Raw genomic sequence first — 17528 nt, 5'->3', positions numbered from 1 at the left:
CAATGTGTGTATGACATGGGGGACCATATATTAATAGTATAGTAAACAACTATTATATGAATTGGCTATAGATGAATTGGAGCCGGTAATTGGGCCCATAGGTCCAGTTCATTTAAAACCACCACCTATTTAACCTTTTTCACCTCCGTGGGATGGAACAATATAGAACCAACATCTTTGAGCAATTATAGATGTCGGCTCTTGATAAAAACTAGCACCAAATAGTATAGGTGGCGGTTTAAAATTAAAAAAAAACAATGCCTATAAAAAAAAGTTGAGCCGATCTGAGCCAAGAGCCAAGCCGAGAAAAACTGATGATCGAGAACGAATAGGAATTTTAAGCCATTATTTCCGGTAAAACCAATAATGATTTCCAGTCTTCTCCTTCCTCCCCCTCACGCCCCTCCACTCCTCTCTCCCCACTAATGTTGGCGCTGCCGCCCCATCCTCTCTCTCCCCACGCGCCAGCGAGCTTTGATTTGGCATTGCTCCCCCTTCTACTCTCCGCTGTCGTGGCTCCCCTCCTCCTTTTCCACTGGCATGGACCCACTCCCTTTCTCCATCAATGCGGCCTCCGCTCCACCGCTCCCCCTCCACCTCTTAGTCAGCGTGGATCCTCTCGTCCTCTCCGCCTGCGCCTAGAGGTCGGGGGCCACTGGATCCGTGACCTCCCTCGGTGACAGGTTCACTGTGGGCTCCCCTCCTCTCTCGCGAGATCTCCGTCCGACCATCCGGCCTCCCCACGGCACACTTGCGGCAGGCACCCCCTTCCCAACTTCCTTCTCCTCTCCAAGCTCCAACCTCTTCACTTCATCGTTATCATCTTGTAATGTCAGCCACCATATTATTATTCTTCTTCTTGATTCTTGTCGTAAAGAAAGTTGCTTCTTTATCTTTTTCTTGATTCTTCATCTTCCAAGTTGCAGTGCAGGTGCGGGCTTCAGATGGGAACGGAATCGAAGAGGACAAGACGGCAAGAACTGGGTGTCCTAGTGCAGCTCCTCACCATGTGCCTAGGCGTCACCATGGGGAGGCACCTTGTCGAGCTCTGCCGCGATAAGTACCAACCCGCGGCTTGCTACCGCTCTAGGTCGGCGTCACCATCACCGCCTTAGATTGGTCAATTTTTCCGTGAAATTGTTTTGGTTGATTTTGATTGCTGGATATGGTTGGATGGTGGATCTTTCTCGTGGATTTAGAGATTGTGATTTGTTGAATTTTTTATGGAGGTCAGAGATGGGATTTTGCAGCGGTGGGATTCTTGTTTGGTTTTCTATAGTGCTTGCTTTGCACGGCTCGATTAGGATAGCCAAGCCAGGTTTTTCTTTTTGCCTCGTTCATCCCATTGATGCCGGCACCTAGAAGTTTTATAGGTATCAGTTGTGGAACCAGTGCCCCCTACGGGTACCCCGATTGGAAAACTGGAACCTATGATGGATTTCAACTGACACCTATCCATGTTTCTATAGTAGTGTATGAATAATATATTTTTCTCAGGAGTTAACAATAGCTCTCTATCACGTAGGGATAAAAATGGTGATGAAATTAACGGCGACTAAGCATCGTTTCCATAAAAGTGGTATCGTTTTCAACCATCCTTTCTAGCCATATGTAAAATTTGAATTCAATTTTAAATATGTTTGAACAATGTGTTACAATGGTTACTAAATAGTTAAAATGGTAAATATGGAAATTTCCGACTAAATAGGTCACTAACTCGTTTGTACCATTTCAAAAGCTTTAAGTTAAAGCCTATATTTTTTTTCATAGTTTGTCATGTATTGTATGTTTTTTCTATTTAAATTATTCTTTCCTCGAGTTTTTATGATTCTCCCGTATCTTTTTGAAAAGAGACAAAAGGCAAAGTGGCAAAAAAGTTGTATAGTGGCAAAAGAAAAGGTGGCATGCATTTTGGACCGGTTGAACAACATAATTAAGTGAGAATAGACTAAAAGTGACATTATGAATAATTATGTGTTTTATGAATTATCACATTATTATGGATGTTACAACTGATACATATATGCATCTCAAACTACATTGCGTAGAAACTCTCTTGATTAACTACTGTACATAGGATCCTTTGACTTTGACTTGCAGTAGTCCCATGTTGGGCCCAGGCCGAATATACTCCCTCCGTCTATAAATATTTAAATATTTGACGCCGTTGATTTTTTTAAATATATTTGACTGTTCGTCTAATTTAAAAAAATTTAAGAAATTATTAATTCTTTTTCTATCATTTTTTCTATCATTTGATTCATTGTTAAATATATTTTTATGTATACATATAGTTTTACATACTCCCTCCGTTTTACGATGTAAGTCATTCTAGTATTTCTCACATTTATATTGATGTTAATGAATCTAAACATATATATCTATCTAGATTTATTGACATCAATATGAATATGGAAAATAATATAATGACTTACATTATGAAACGGAGAAAATATTTCATAAAAGTTTTTAAATAAGACGAACAGTAAGCAAGTGTTTGTTTTAAAGACCCCGAAGATCAGAGTCCGAGTCGTACACCGAAGCACAACACAAGCGAAACCTAGCCATAGCCCGAGTTGGATCCTCCCTCCATCTAGGGTTTGCCTATTAAAGATCTGGACGCCGCCCCCGCTTCTCCCCACACATCCCCCGACCCACATCTTCCGGCGATTCCAGATCAGCTGCTGCTACAGATCATGGCCAGTCCCAAGGCAGAGGAGGCTGTGGCGGCGGAGGTGGAGGCAGAGGCGACTGGCTCTGTGGCGGTGGCCGCTGCCGCTGCCGCTGCTGCGACCTCGGACGACGGCGGCGAGCAGGGGCACTCCGGCAAGAAGGTGCGGTTGCCTGACCCGTACGTCGCCGCCATCCTCTCGCTGAAGAGGGAGCCGCCGCCGAGCGCTCAGTACCTGGAGGTCCTCTCGCCGGAGAAGGAACTGGAGTACACTGGCCACTGCAAGGAGCTGGAGGACGAGCTGGAGGCCTTCGAGAAGGATGGCTACTTTGTGGTGGATGAGAGTTACCTGGAGGAGACTGCCGCGTGCCTGGCTATGGCCAATGAACAGCTGGCCAAGTTGGACTTCAGCGGTATCGTCTTCGGGGACTGGGACTACGACGATCTTGATTGAGTACCTGTGATCATTTCCATTAATTTGGCTGCAGCTGACCGGCCTTAATTTACCTATCTATCTGTATCTATCGGTTAGTAGTATCAGTTAATATGACTATGTATATATGTATGCCTCTCTGTGACCCATCTCGCAGCAGCACTTTTGTATCCATTTATCTCAATCAGCTCATGTTTGTTACTTTCTCCGTTTCACAATGTAAGTCGTTCTAGCATTTCTCATATTCATATTGATGGTAATGAATATAGATGGATATATATGTCTAATTCATTAATATCAATATGAATGTGGAAAATGCTAGAACGACTTACATTGTGAAACGGAAGGAGTACTAGTCAATGCTTATCTATATATGTTACTCGACTGATCATTTCCTATCTGGTACTCTACCAAAACTATGTGATATTTGTTATGAATGAGTTGCGATGTGGTTTAATTGGCTTCCACCACTTTACAAAGGATGGGATGAATCTCTCCTGTGTTTTATGGCTTCCACCATTTTTTCAGAGGGAAATCTCGCCCCTGGGTTTTACATCATGTATCAAATTCGTTGTTTGTGTCATTTCTGTTGCTTATCCAAGATTGTTGTTTGTGTATATGTAGTCCTCAGAATTGCACTCCTAATTTCGCAAAATTGTCGTGTGATGGCGTAATGTTGCATAACATATATACCTTAGTTCAACTCAGAAGTTTGGACCCTGGATAGAGAGAACCAAGCTGAACCACATGCTGATCTGCTGTTTTGGACACTAAAAGAAGTAGAGAACCAGACTCACTATTTTCCTTTCTGAAAATATTACTCTTTTGAACTAAATCATAATTAAAGGTAGCTACTAAGAATCTAGTATCTGACATTCTGACCTAGCTTTAAAATACACTGACCAATTGACAGTTTGACATGATGGTTTAATTTCACAATGCTTGCTGAGGTTGTAGCCTTGTTGGCATCATGCAAAATGCTGATCAGATTGCCAGATATTAGACATTCTTGGTGTTCAACATTGTTTGGCAACGCCCTAATTAATATTCTGAAGTTATAAGCATGTGTTGTTGATTTGAGAATTAAATTTGTCCTTCGAAAGCATCTTTTGTTAATATACAGTTTTACTAGTTCTCAGCCCCATCGTTTGGCTGTTTGGTGGAATAAACCAAATGATATATTTACAAACGAAAAGTAATTTGTGAATAAAACTTGTATATATGTGTTCCTATCGATCTAAAAGCAAAGGGTGAAAAATAAACTTCGATAAAAAAACCCCAAAATCAGCTCCAAATTTAAGGTTCAGAAATCAAATTTTGGCTGATAAGTATAAGCATAAGCAAAAAGATAAGGCCGTCTGTCTTGTTTTGCCAAGTAATTTGATGCAACTGTTAATGCATATCCTGAAATTTGTTGGCCTTATACTGGAACCTATTTTTGCTACCGGCTCGTAACCCCTTTTAGTCCTGGTTGTGCAACTGGGATGAACAATCCAGGACTAAACACTACTACAAAACATCAAATAGGTGTCGACGAACAATCCAGGACTAAACACTACTACAAAACATCTAATAGGTGTCGGCACTATAGTGCTAGACAGTAGCGAATCCAGCATAAAAATTAAGTGTGGGCTTAAAGTCGAAGTCGACAAGACTAAAAATCAACCACGCACCCTTATACAACTCAAATTTAACAAATATGCTACCTCATCTCTAATTTCAAAGCATAATTCTCTATGGTATTCGTTGAGTTGGATTGGCAAAGATTTCATTGGGATAAAATTCTAGTATTTTTAACAATATATAGCCTCATCAGTAGGGGAGAGTTAGTAAAGTAATCAAGCAATGTTGTTTTCTTCTCCATTTCAAATCCACCAACTAATAAAGAAACTACAAAACTTAAGTCTTAATTTCTCATAAATGATAAATCCTCTGATTCAATATACAAATAGGATAGGACTCACTGTAGGTAGCAGCAGCACAACAGACTAGACGAGCAGCGAGAAGCGATATGGATTGCCAATTCAGTCACGTGTGCCTGCTCCCGCCTCATAGATCACCCGGCGCCTGGCATGGTGGCTTGCCCGTCGCGGCTCACAGCCAAGCGCCCAAGTGCCCAACACCCCTTCACCCGTCGTAGCCGTGGGCACTCAGGTCTTAGGCTGCCGTCGTGGCACCGTGCGCTCGCCGCACCTCGTGCCCACTGGCGCCACGCCGCCGCCGCCGCAAGCCCTCAATCGCAGTGAGCCATCCCCATCGTCTTGTGTCCAATCCAATCCCTAAAGCTGAATACCCAAAGAGCTGGTGCCTAATGGGCCATGCGGAATTGGCCAATTGGGCCTTTAATGCATACCGCTTCACCCTCTCCCCAATCAGATCGCTCCCATGGGGCTCCTGTTCATCTTCCTCCTGACACCCGACCTCTTCTCGTCTTCCTCCAACAGCAGCTATGAATGATATCCTATGTAGTTGATATTTTTTTGCAAAAATTGGAGGGTAGGCTAGAGCCTGATGAAGCCTACCTGCTGGATCCGCCCCTGGTGCCAGAAGTACTAAAACTGGCACGCCTATAGGCCTTTTCCCACCTCCGCAGTCTGAAAACACAAAAAACCGGCACCTTTAAGTGATTATAGGTATCAGTTCTGTAAAAAAACGGCACCTTTAATTTAATTATAGGTGCCGGTTTTTCTTTTTTTTAAAAAAAAAACGACACCTTTAAAATCATGCCGAGCCGAGCCGGAGGAGATATTTCTTCTCCCGGCGGGACCCACACCCGGAGGAGATAAGGCCGGCTTCTCTCTCTCCCCCTTTCTCCATTTATCTCGACTTCTCCACTTCTCCTCTCTCTCTCTCTCTTTGTGTGAGCGACGGCGCCGGCCTAGCAGGGGCGGGAGGGGCGGCGGAGCCCTCCCCTCTGCCAGATTCGGCGGGAGGGAAGGCGGCGGCGGCGACGACGCCGGGGGGCTTCGGATTCGGCGGCCTCTTCGTCTGACTCTCCTCGCCTACACTGGCCGACAGTGTTATGCTAATTCTGCCTACGGTGAGCACCCGTGCCGACTTGCATCCTAGGAGGCGACGCGACTTGGTTTTTATGATGTTTGATTCAATGATGTGAACATTTGAGCATGAACTTGTTGTTGATTGTCTGATGTGAAAATTTGATTAACATTTGATCCATGAACTTATTGTTGATTGTTTTCTCTCTCTTTTTTTTTGATTTATTTCTAGTGCTTTGAAGCATCGGCTCGGCTCAAGGATTTTTTGCAAATCGTATACCTCAAAGATGCCGGTTCCTAAACTAGCACATATTTGAGGTCTTTTAATCAGTGCCGCCAACGTGGTTCCAGTTGAGAAAACCAGCATCTAAGAGGGTTTCCCAACCGGCATCGAAGGCCCTTTATGTGGTAGTGAAACATAGGTATTTTTAGTCTCGGTTGAAATAATCGAGACTAAAAATAATCGATCTTTAGTATAGGTTGGTGGTATCGTTAGGTGACTTATAATTCGGGCGAATTTGTGCAAAATGTTTTTTCCTAAAGTAAAAAATATATATATCAATAAAGCGTGACTGTAGCGAGATCTCTAACGACCATATTCGAAACGAATTCATATCTTGTCCTGGCCACAATTAACATCACTCACACGATCATTGAGGTGATCAGCTAGCGACAAATTTCATGAGTAACGACGAAATTACATGTACGATCGCCCGATTTCAATTAGTGCCTTTTGCAATAGGCTCTCACTTATCTGGACGTACGACTAATCCAAGCAATTGAAGGGCTTCTAGGGTCATTTCATTTCGATCAACTGCACATGCATGCATATGCCACTGCAATTAATCATGCATCCACATGAAATTAAACCACAAGATTAACCAACACGATTAATTTATAATGCTCTTCTTACTCGCATTTTTGCATCCATATATATACATTCAGCGCCTTGATTACAACGATCAACTGCTACTAATTATATCGCATTCAAACAAATGACACAGAGAACCATACAGAAGATCGAAAGACATGCACACACACAAATTAATGTTTTAGATATATACCTATAGTACTACATATATATACCTTTATGAGATATGCACATGTACTACAAATTAATGTAGAGTATACTTTCCCCTCAAAAAAAAAAGAGACAAAGAAAGAAAATGTAGAGTATAGTTTGATTTGACACAAGAGCAGAAGAGATGGAGAAGAAGAAAGTAAACGAAAGCGGCCGTACGAGTTGAAGTCGAAGGCAAATCTCGCCTCGTCTCATCTCATCTCATCTCATCACCAACCATGCATTCCATCTGGACAAAGACGCCGCCGACGATGCTTGTCTGTCGCCTTCTCGCCCCACCTCCGTTGCGTGCTCGATCGTCCAAGCTCTATGCTGCCGCTCTCGCCGGCGCGTGTCGCGCGCAGCGCCGGCGAGAGCGCGAGCGGCATGCGCTGCCTGCGCTGGTGGGGGAGGGGAGGGGGAGGGGGGCGGTGGTGGCGCGGATGCCGCGCAGGCGCGCGCGCACTCCTCACACCGGGCAGTGCGCGGCGGCGTCGTCCTTTGGGTCGTCGTTGTTGTTGGGCACGGAGGCGGTGGCGGTGGAGGCGGCGAGGGGGAGCGCGGCGGCGCGGCAGAGCGGGCAGGTGGAGTGGAGGCGCAGCCACGCGCCGACGCAGTCGGCGTGGAACCGGTGGCCGCACCGCGGGAGGAGGCGCGCCAGGTCGCCGTCGCGGAACTCCACGATACACACCGCGCACTCCGCCGCCGCCTTCCCGTTCCCGACGTCGGCCGAGGAGTACACGGACACGGGCAGCGACGACGCGATGTCCTCCTCCTGCTGTCGGCGCCCCGCCGGCCACTCCCGCAGCCGCCGCCACGACACCCTCGGCGAGGCCGCTGGCGACGTGTCCGAGTCCGACGACGCCGCCTCCTCGTCATCGGCGCCGCCGGCCATGGACGACGACGACGGCGGCGGGCCACGCTTCCCGGAGAAGAACCGCCAGAAGTAGAAGAACACGAGGAGGACCATGAGCAGGTTGATCCCGACGACGAACGCCGTCAGCACCGCGCCGTGCGGCGCCCAGTGTTTGTTCGCATCCTCCACCGCCGGCGCCGCCACCGTCGACATCAAAATTATCACAACAAGAAATGCTTTTGGCAAGAGAAAAAGGCAGACGATAGCTACTAATCGTGTTGCAATAAAAAACACAACTATTTTTTGTTTTTTGAAAAGTGAATCGATCGATCACGAGTGAAGAACCAAAAGAATGATTGGAAGTGTTCTTGCAAAGAGAAGAAGAGGAGAGGGAGGGGAAAATAGCAAAAAATGGGAAGGAGAGAAATTAAGGTGGTGTAGAGAGAAGTGGAATACAAGGGGTTTATAAAAAGTGGAAGGGGGAGGTGATATATTGGCTTTTGGGGTTTTGGAATGTACAGCTAATGGTGATGACTTAAGAGCTTTTGTGATGTTTGTGGTTTTGACTGGAGTTGTCTTGTTCTTAAGGTTGGTTTTTCTTGATGGATGAACTTGCAATTAATTTATGGTTTTTTCTTCTTCTTTTTTTACATGGATGTACACGAGAAAATGCAACTAGCTAGCTACCTATTCCTTTATACTATACTGTACTCCATCCATTCCTATCTTTTAATATAATTGTCATATAGAACATCTGACACAATCTCCAGTACACATGCTTAGCATTTCATTTTCTAATCATATGGAGTATATCATAAAAGTTATTGAAAATATAAGTATGAAAATACTTTTCAAGATAAACCTCATAGCTTCAATATTTGCAAAATAGAACTTAACACAAGATAAATATGTTTAGCTTGTGTTGTAATATCAATTTAGTATTTTTTTTCTTAATTTTTTGAAATTAGTATATAGTGAGTTTAGCCGATTTGGAATCTATAGCTCTTCATGACTTAAATAAAAAACATAATTACTCTGACTTCTGAATCACCTTAGTATTTTTCTTTGTTTAATAATTATAAAACCCAAAATTAATAATTGCGTTGCGTACCAAGTTACATTTATAAATGCTCTTTGCATTTGGTTTATTAATAAGATATTTCTTCATGATTAAATAATTTTGAAACTTAAAATTATTAAAACCAAGTTGTATTTATCTTGGAGTCTCACATTTAGTAACTTTATTAATTCTCAAATTCAATATTAAAGATAGTAGGTTGAACTTGATAAGCAATCTTTATATAATCAGTTTCACAAGGATGGATAACTAGATTTATTCATATATTATAACACATAGATTTTTTTTGTTTCAATTGATAACTGGTATCGCCTTGATCACTTTGATTGATAGCTAGATTTACATATTATTTCTTCTTATTAATGTGAGAATTTATTTATATTCCCGATTAGTATGGGCATACAAATCACAGGATTTATATGCGTAGTACTCTACTAAATTTTTGTATGTCATCCCCCTTCCCCCTAAAAAAATAAATACTTCTAATGAATCCTCAAAAGAGCTTAAACTAGCTGGAAAGAAATAATTCAAGAATTGGACCTCTAGGTCTCGCCAAACTGCTTATTGCTGCAGTGTCATAATTGCAAATCCCCCCCCCCCAAAAAAAAGGTCTCGCCAAACTCTATCTTCCCCCACCCCACCCTCTCCTTTTATAACCTACACACTACTTTTATCATTCGTGCTGCTAATACACAGCAATGCACAACCCATGCAATTTCACCAAAATCTAGTTGTTGCACGGGGCTACACCACCAAAATCAAAGTATGCAACCATGCTTACACGGCCTACTGTTATTAGTTCACACTGCAAGTTCTTTTTAGTGTTCTCAACTATGTACACTTTAAAAGATGTGTTACCCGTGCACATGTTGTATTCTAAAATTTGAGAAAATTAGGAGATAACACAACAAAGTTTGTAAGCATATCTAATATATGAATTATCACTAGTTTTATTGAGTTAAAGATGAAATTACGACATTATTTTGAGACAATATTTATTGAACTGTCCATGTATAAGAGAGATTCACAATTTGTCAAAATTGTGGATACAGCAATAGTTTGTCAAAAATGGGAAAGAAGACAAATGTTTGGAGCAAGACATGCAAGAAAAAAGTGTAACAACCTAGCATCCAAAGTTTGTATTATGACTAGCCTATTTTGTATAGGCAAGCTAACATACACAAATCACGCACTTAGACATTTGTTCTCTATTCATATATATAAAAGAGTAAAGCAGCCCGTAGGTTCAATATATGGTTGTAAAGTACGGGTTTATGTGCTGATCCCGACCTATTAAACTATGATGATGTCCTTTGAAAGTGAGCTGTGCTAAATAACAATTAAATTGTTTTGCACAACGAAAGGTCGTAGATGGTGTTTTGGCATGGGCGTAAGGGAGGGGGATGTGGGGGCGGGTTTATCCATTGCATAGGTATAAATATATGGATGCCGAGATTTTCCATGGAGACTTCTAGTCTAGTTAGACTTAACTTTTCTTTTCTTGAGAGAGAGCTATCCAAGGTGGCTTAAATATTAGTATTTACGTCTTGGAACTTTAGTGGAAGATGAATAAAATTCTACTATGTTTATAATGAATAAAATTATACCATGTTTATAATGAATAAAGTTCTACCATTTTTATAATGAATAAAATTCTACCATGATTATATTGTTACAAGTTGTTTATCATTAAAAAAACAGGCCAACACATTTTTTGGTAAAAAAAATAACACAAATAGAGGATAAGAAAACATAATCTGAATTATCCTAATCATTTCAGAAAATATTGCAACAATGTTTGACATGAAAGTATGATATAGAGATATAGATTTATTAATCTAGCCAGTTTTTGAAATTAAGGCCAATTTTATAAATAATTGGCAACATAAAACACACACACACACACACACATATATATATATATATATATATATATATATAGTATAATTAACATATGTAAATCAGATATTTTTGAAGTTATGTGGCATAAAGACTGACTAGATGGTATATATGCTAATAAAGATGGTATATATTGTTCCATAATTTATTGGCAGAACATTTTTGTGAATTGCATAAGTAAAAAGTGGTTATACCTAACTTTTGAAAGAATTAAAGAATGCAAACATATAACTGAACTAACCAGGATTACTGTGGTCTCTTGTGGAGAAATAAATTAGTGTGATTACAAATTTATTATACAGCATGGAAAGAAACAAATATGGAATTTCAGTAGTACGTGAAGTAGTTTGTCGGGCATTGAGAAGAAACAAATACGATCATAATGCTGTTATTAATTCCTTTAATGCAATTATGAGTAGCTCTCACTAATTCTTTTTCTTAAGGATCATCAATATTGTAGCTGACGAACATAGATGCTTTCATAATTACTCAATGGAAAATGCACTACATGTTGTTTTATTAAGCCTAGTTTAATCTCACATTTATTTATTTATTTTTAAATAAAAGTGAGACTGTGCATGACCCGTTAAAATGGAAATATCCAAAGTGCGTGAATGAAAACTAGCCATGACTTCCGTCAAAAAAAAAAAAAAAAACTAGCCATGACTACTTCCATATAAAAGAATTCCACTAGCAAGCTTTGATTCACCGGACTGGTCAGATGGCATTGCTGATGTGTCAATTGTTTAGTGGTAAACACAAGGTGTGACCATTTTTTTAACGGTCCAGCTCATCACATGTTCTGCTGATGTGTCAATATATTAGTGGCTGCGCAAGATAACTTCCAATAGGGTTCAAGAATAAGATCTTCTATGAATATTTTATCAAGTATTTTATTTGGTTCTCAAGAGAGCAAAATATTCACAAGATTCTGCATGGTCCCTTTTCAATGATGACGCCATGTGAGTAGACCAGGGATGGAGGAAATCAAAATATTAGATGTTGTCTATCGAGAAAAAATATTGCTCAACTTGTCATTAAATATGAAGATTAATAAAATATAAAAGTTCACCAATCTATTAGCAGAAGATCACCATATTTTTCTCATTATTTTTTTAAATTCAAGCAATGACAGTGTCATGTATCCTTGTGGGCGATTTCCTGGGTTGGTTTTGTCCGGTCAGAGGATCCTGATCCATGTATATGACCTCTATGAATGCACGAAGATCTGCAAATACAAAATATAAGCTCATATATTCATTCTTTCATGTAATAAAGTTTTAAACTCTATATATAGAACAGAAAACATAAACTAAACAACTCCAAATTAATGTTTAATTTTTAAAAAAGGCAAACAAATTAAATTGTTGTGCATTAGCATTTTTTATGTGCAAGTGTATCGCTAGAAGCTAAAAGTATAGAGATTCAACACCAAAAAGCAAACGAGTGATCATAAAGGTTCAATCTGCATAATTATATTTATGAGAGATTCCCTTGTGAATTTGGAAAGTTCATGATTCCAAACTTTAGTTTGATTAATTTGAGGGTATAAAATTAATTCATATTTTTGTTGATTAATTGTCTTCTAAGATGGTCTTTTACATGTCATGATCTTGCAATTGTATTTTCTCATGTCAATGCAAATTAAACCTTGTGAAGATACGCCCAGATAAAAATATCTCAACTCTCAAATGATATGCTGTATGAGAAGGTTCACCAAAACAAAACAAAAATGAACACTTCCAAATTGCCTTGGCCCTCAAAAGAACTTCCAAACTACCATGATAGGAGTAATAGTTAATGTCATGTAGATATATGGCTGAATGAATGTAAACTAACACACCAGCATTACACAACACCAGATTTATACTTCAATACCAAACTACTACCAATTTGCAACATAACATAAACGCCAAACCAAGAGGTTTGTCAACGTGATCATCTACAACTATTTTAGTTGTGCTCCTCGGTATATTAAAGTGAGACGACACTATGCCATTTTCTAACTATGCATCCATCAATAACAAACTTGCGTGAGCTAGATCTGCACCTTACCCACATGAACAATGTAATATAGATCCCTTGCAATTTTATTCTTCTACTTGTTAATTTCTTGAGCCTGCAATATATGATATAATGTCCATGGAAGTGGCAATGCCACTAGTCTAGCATTTAACAATGACATAATTATAGCACGGTAGGAGCCTACCATTTTATGTTAAAAATGCCATATTTAACAATTAAGAATGACAAGTACCATGAAACATAATTATAGCCCACGGTCTAGCATGCATTCATGCTCAGCCAACAGAAAAGGTGGTACATACTGGGGAATCATTGAAGCAATTATATATATTCTAAACTTCCCCTCGTCAATGCATCGTTTTGTGAGATGGTCTATATTAATTTTGATAGAGATGTTTAGCCCGTTATAACATATACTAAGTGCCAATTTGATTCCTATGAATTTTCTAGTATGAGTTATGAGGTCCTTTATGCTCAACCTTGGATACTGAATCAAACTATTCTTACAGCAAATTCAAAGAGATAATGGTTAACACAGGAAAAGGACAAAAATGTAAAATCAAATGTGTTTTTGATTATTATTCTGTGATGAACAATTGGGCTTTGGAGATTATTGGTTTTGTTATTTGAAATTTATTCACGAAGTGGTTTTGGAGATGATTGGATTTCACAGGTGAATTTACAGGATACTGCTGTGATTTTATGTGGACCGGTCAGACCGGGCTCTGGTAGCCGGTCAGGCCGGCGTGTAATGCGCGGTCAGACCGGCGCAGCCCGCGGTCTGACCGGCCGACACTGTGTCGGTTTCGGTTTCGGGTTGTTTATTTAGATATCTGAGTTTATTCCATGATTATGACTTCTAGATGGATACTATACGTATGTAATACTATTGTTTGCCACTAATGAGTCAAGTTGGAGATAGCTTGGTCTCGGAATATGGTTTCTTTGTTTGTTCCATGTGTAGGTGACTCAATGTCTCGGGAGAGTATTTGCGGTGATGGACCGGGAGTCGGCTTGGGGATAAGACGACGTCCGTGGTGGTCAGAGATCATGCGGGATACTTAGGCTAGAGTTGATGCACGTGGTTAATGGAGATTCCATATGGCATACGATGGAGCAATTGTGTGCGTATGGGATGCGGAGTCGAATTTGGAAGGAGTCCAAATTTGGTACGTTTGGTTATGTAAAGTTTCTTTCTTGTACTAGTGGGTTTCCTAAGGTGTTTAGGACTCCTAGTATGAGTTTGGTTCGTGGCTTTAGGCTGCCTACCTCATGTATAAATAGAGGGGGAGCGTGAGGCTTTCCGGTATCGCTTTAGAGAGCAATTGAGTTGAGTTTTGAGTTAGGATATAGAGTTTAGTCGAAATTTTTGTAAGGAGTACTGTTGGTGCACTTTGTAAACACAGAGAGAATCAATAAAGTCGTCATCCACTTTAAGAGTTCTTCGATTTGTGTTTACCGGGTTTCGGCGGTTTAACCGGCGACAAAGCGGCGGTCAGACCAGCGGCGTACGGGCGGTCAGACCGGCGGCGGCGACAGGCGCGGCGAGTAGCTTCGACGCTCAGACCGGAGATTCAACACCGGTAAGACCGGCGGCATCCTCTCGGTTAGACCGATCTCCATCGATTTCGAGGGTAACTTTTATTTCCGCTAAAAGTTTTCGGTTTTTGGGTATACCAACCATTCACCCCCCCTCTGGTTGGCTTAGTTCTTATGATTCGATCCTACAAGTGGTATCAGAGCCTCGTTTTCTTCTTTGGATTTTTATCGATCTAAAGTTTTTGCCATGGCTACTCCCGCTAGGTTTTCAACTAAGCCTCATATTTTCGATGGAACTGATTTTCCTCATTGGTGTAGTAAGATGCAATCTTACATTATGGCTGAAAATTATGATATTTGGAGGAAAGTTTCTCATCCTTATGTGATTCCTGAAGCAATTAATACTGATGCTTTAAAAACTGAATTTGAAAATAATTGCAAAGCTCGTAATATTCTTTTGAGTGGGATTTCTCGTTCTGATTATGATCGTGTTGCACATCTTGAAACTGCTCATGAGATTTGGAATGCTTTGAAGAATTTTCATCAAGGAACAAATAACATTAAAGAGCTTCGTCGAGATCTTTTTAAAAAGGAGTACATTAAATTTGAGATGAAATCTGGAGAGGCTTTGGATGACTATCTTTCTAGATTTAATAAAATTTTGAGTGATCTTAGATCTGTTGATTCTTCTTATGATGCTAACTATCCACAATCTGAGATTTCTCGTCACTTTTTGAATGGTCTCGACATGTCTATTTGGGAGATGAAAGTTACATCTATTCAGGAGTCTGTTAACATGTCTACTTTGACTTTGGATTCACTTTATACTAAATTGAAAACACATGAGATGAATATTCTTTCTCGCAAAGTTGATTCTAAATCGAGTGCTTTGGTTTCTTCTTCTTCCTCTTTGGTTGTTGATGCTTCTTCATCTATGCCTTCTTTTCTTACTGCTTTTAATGCCACATCCGATGATCAACTCGAACAAATCGAGAGGAGGATTTGGCTTTGGTTGCTAACCGAATTGCTCGAGCTATGAATAATACCAGGAACAGGAAAAGAGGTGGTCCAAATCGTTGCTTTGAGTGTGGTTCAATTGATCATCTTCGTTCGCATTGTCCTAAGCTTGGGAGAGGCAAAAGAGAAGACAAAGATGGTGAGAAGACCAACAACAACAAGCCCAACAACTACAAGTCGAAGGGTTCTAACCAAGGGAAGAAGATGGAGAATCTTAGGAAGGCTTTTCAACAAGTTTGCGCCGCTTTCGAGCCACTAAATGATGTAGATGGTGAAAGTGGAGATGATGATAAGGGAAAGAACGTCTCCGATGTTTGCTTCATGGCGCGTGGTGAATCTGACACAGAGTATGAAGATAATGAGGCTTTGGTGGCAAGGAAGGAGAACGTGTGGATTGTGGATTCCAGTTGTTCGCGGCATATGACCGGTGATAAAGATTGGTTCTCCTCCCTCAAAAAGGCATCCAAGACTGAATCAATTGTCTTTGCTGATGCTTCTACTAGTGCCGTTGTCGCTACAGATTTGGTTAAGGTAAATGAAAATTTTGAATTGAAAAATGTAGCTTTGGTTAAGGATTTAAAGTACAATTTGCTTTCGGTTTCACAAATTGTTGATGAAGAGTTTGAAGTTCACTTTAAGAAAACTGGAAGTAAAGTTTTTGATTCTTGTGGTGATTCGGTGCCGAATATTTCTCGTTATGGAAGAGTGTTTAAAGCTGATTTTGAAAATTCTGTTTCACCTGTGATAACATGTTTGGTTGCTAAGTTTGATAAAGATGTGATGTTTTGGCATCGTAGACTTGGACATGTTGGTTTTGATCATCTCACTAGGTTAAGTGGTTTGGATCTTGTTCGTGGTTTGCCTAAACTTAAGAAAGATCTTGATTTGGTTTGTACACCGTGTCGTCATGCTAAGATGGTTTCTACTTCACATGCTCCTATTGTTTCTGTGATGACGGATGCACCGGGACAGCTATTACATATGGACACTGTTGGTCCAGCTAGAGTGCAATTTGTTGGAGGAAAGTGGTATGTGTTGGTTATTGTTGACGATTTTTCTCGATACTCTTGGGTTTTCTTTAGGACGAAGCTTTTCAACACTTTCGTGGTTTGTTTCTTCGATTGGAACTTGAATTTCCTAGTTCTTTGAAAAGAATTCGAAGTGATAATGGTGGAGAGTTTAAAAATGCTTCATTTGAACAATTTTGCAACGAAAGGGGTCTTGAACATGAATTTTCTTCTCCTCGTGTTCCTCAACAAAACGGTGTTGTTGAAAGGAAAAATCGTGTTTTGGTTGAGATGGCTAGAACGATGTTGGATGAATATAAAACTCCTAGAAAATTTTGGGCTGAGGCGATTAACACTGCTTGCTATATTTCAAATCGAGTTTTCTTGCGATCTAAACTTGGAAAAACTTCTTATGAACTTCGATTTGGTCATCAACCCAAAGTTTCACATTTGCGTGTTTTTGGTTGCAAGTGCTTTGTCTTGAAATCTGGAAATTTGGATAAGTTTGAGGCACGCTCTACCGATGGATTGTTTCTTGGTTACCCCGCACACACTCGTGGCTATCGTGTACTTATTTTAGGGACTAACAAAATTGTTGAGACTTGCGAAGTTTCTTTTGATGAGGCTAGTCCTGGTACTAGACCTGAAATTGCAAGTACACTGTCATAGGTTCAGGGGGAGGATGGTCGTATTTTTGAAGACGAGAGCGACTACGACGACGATGACGAGGTCGGCTCGGCCGGTCAGACCGGGCGCCAGGCCGGTCAGACCGCCGGCACACCTCCGGTCAGACCGGCACATGAGGAGCGGTCAGACCGGCCAGGGTCGTCGGGTTCGGGTACTGTTGATGCTGATCGAGATGGTCCTCCAGAGAATTCAACTTCGACCAGTACTGATACAAAACGTGGATCAACTTCAGAAGTTGCTGCTCCTTTGCACATTCAACG

General features: G+C 40.7%; 1 protein-coding gene across 1 annotated transcript; it reads right to left on the bottom strand.

Moving 5' to 3' along the window:
* Positions 1-5191: 5191 nt before the first annotated feature.
* On the bottom strand, positions 5192-8573 carry LOC107278685 (uncharacterized). Its single transcript, XM_015782740.3, has 4 exons — positions 7636-8573; positions 6851-6936; positions 5627-5698; positions 5192-5565 (listed from the first exon to the last, which is right to left on the bottom strand). The coding sequence occupies exons 1-4, from the start codon at positions 8227-8229 to the stop codon at positions 5262-5264; spliced, it is 1056 nt and encodes a 351-aa protein (XP_015638226.2). The 5' UTR covers positions 8230-8573; the 3' UTR covers positions 5192-5261.
* Positions 8574-17528: the final 8955 nt, after the last annotated feature.

This window comes from Oryza sativa, chromosome 5 (assembly GCF_034140825.1).
Source record: "Oryza sativa Japonica Group chromosome 5, ASM3414082v1".
NCBI classification, from domain to species: Eukaryota; Viridiplantae; Streptophyta; class Magnoliopsida; order Poales; family Poaceae; genus Oryza; species Oryza sativa.
Note: the sequence above shows the minus strand (reverse complement) of the source record. Positions and strands in the feature narration are given on the sequence as shown.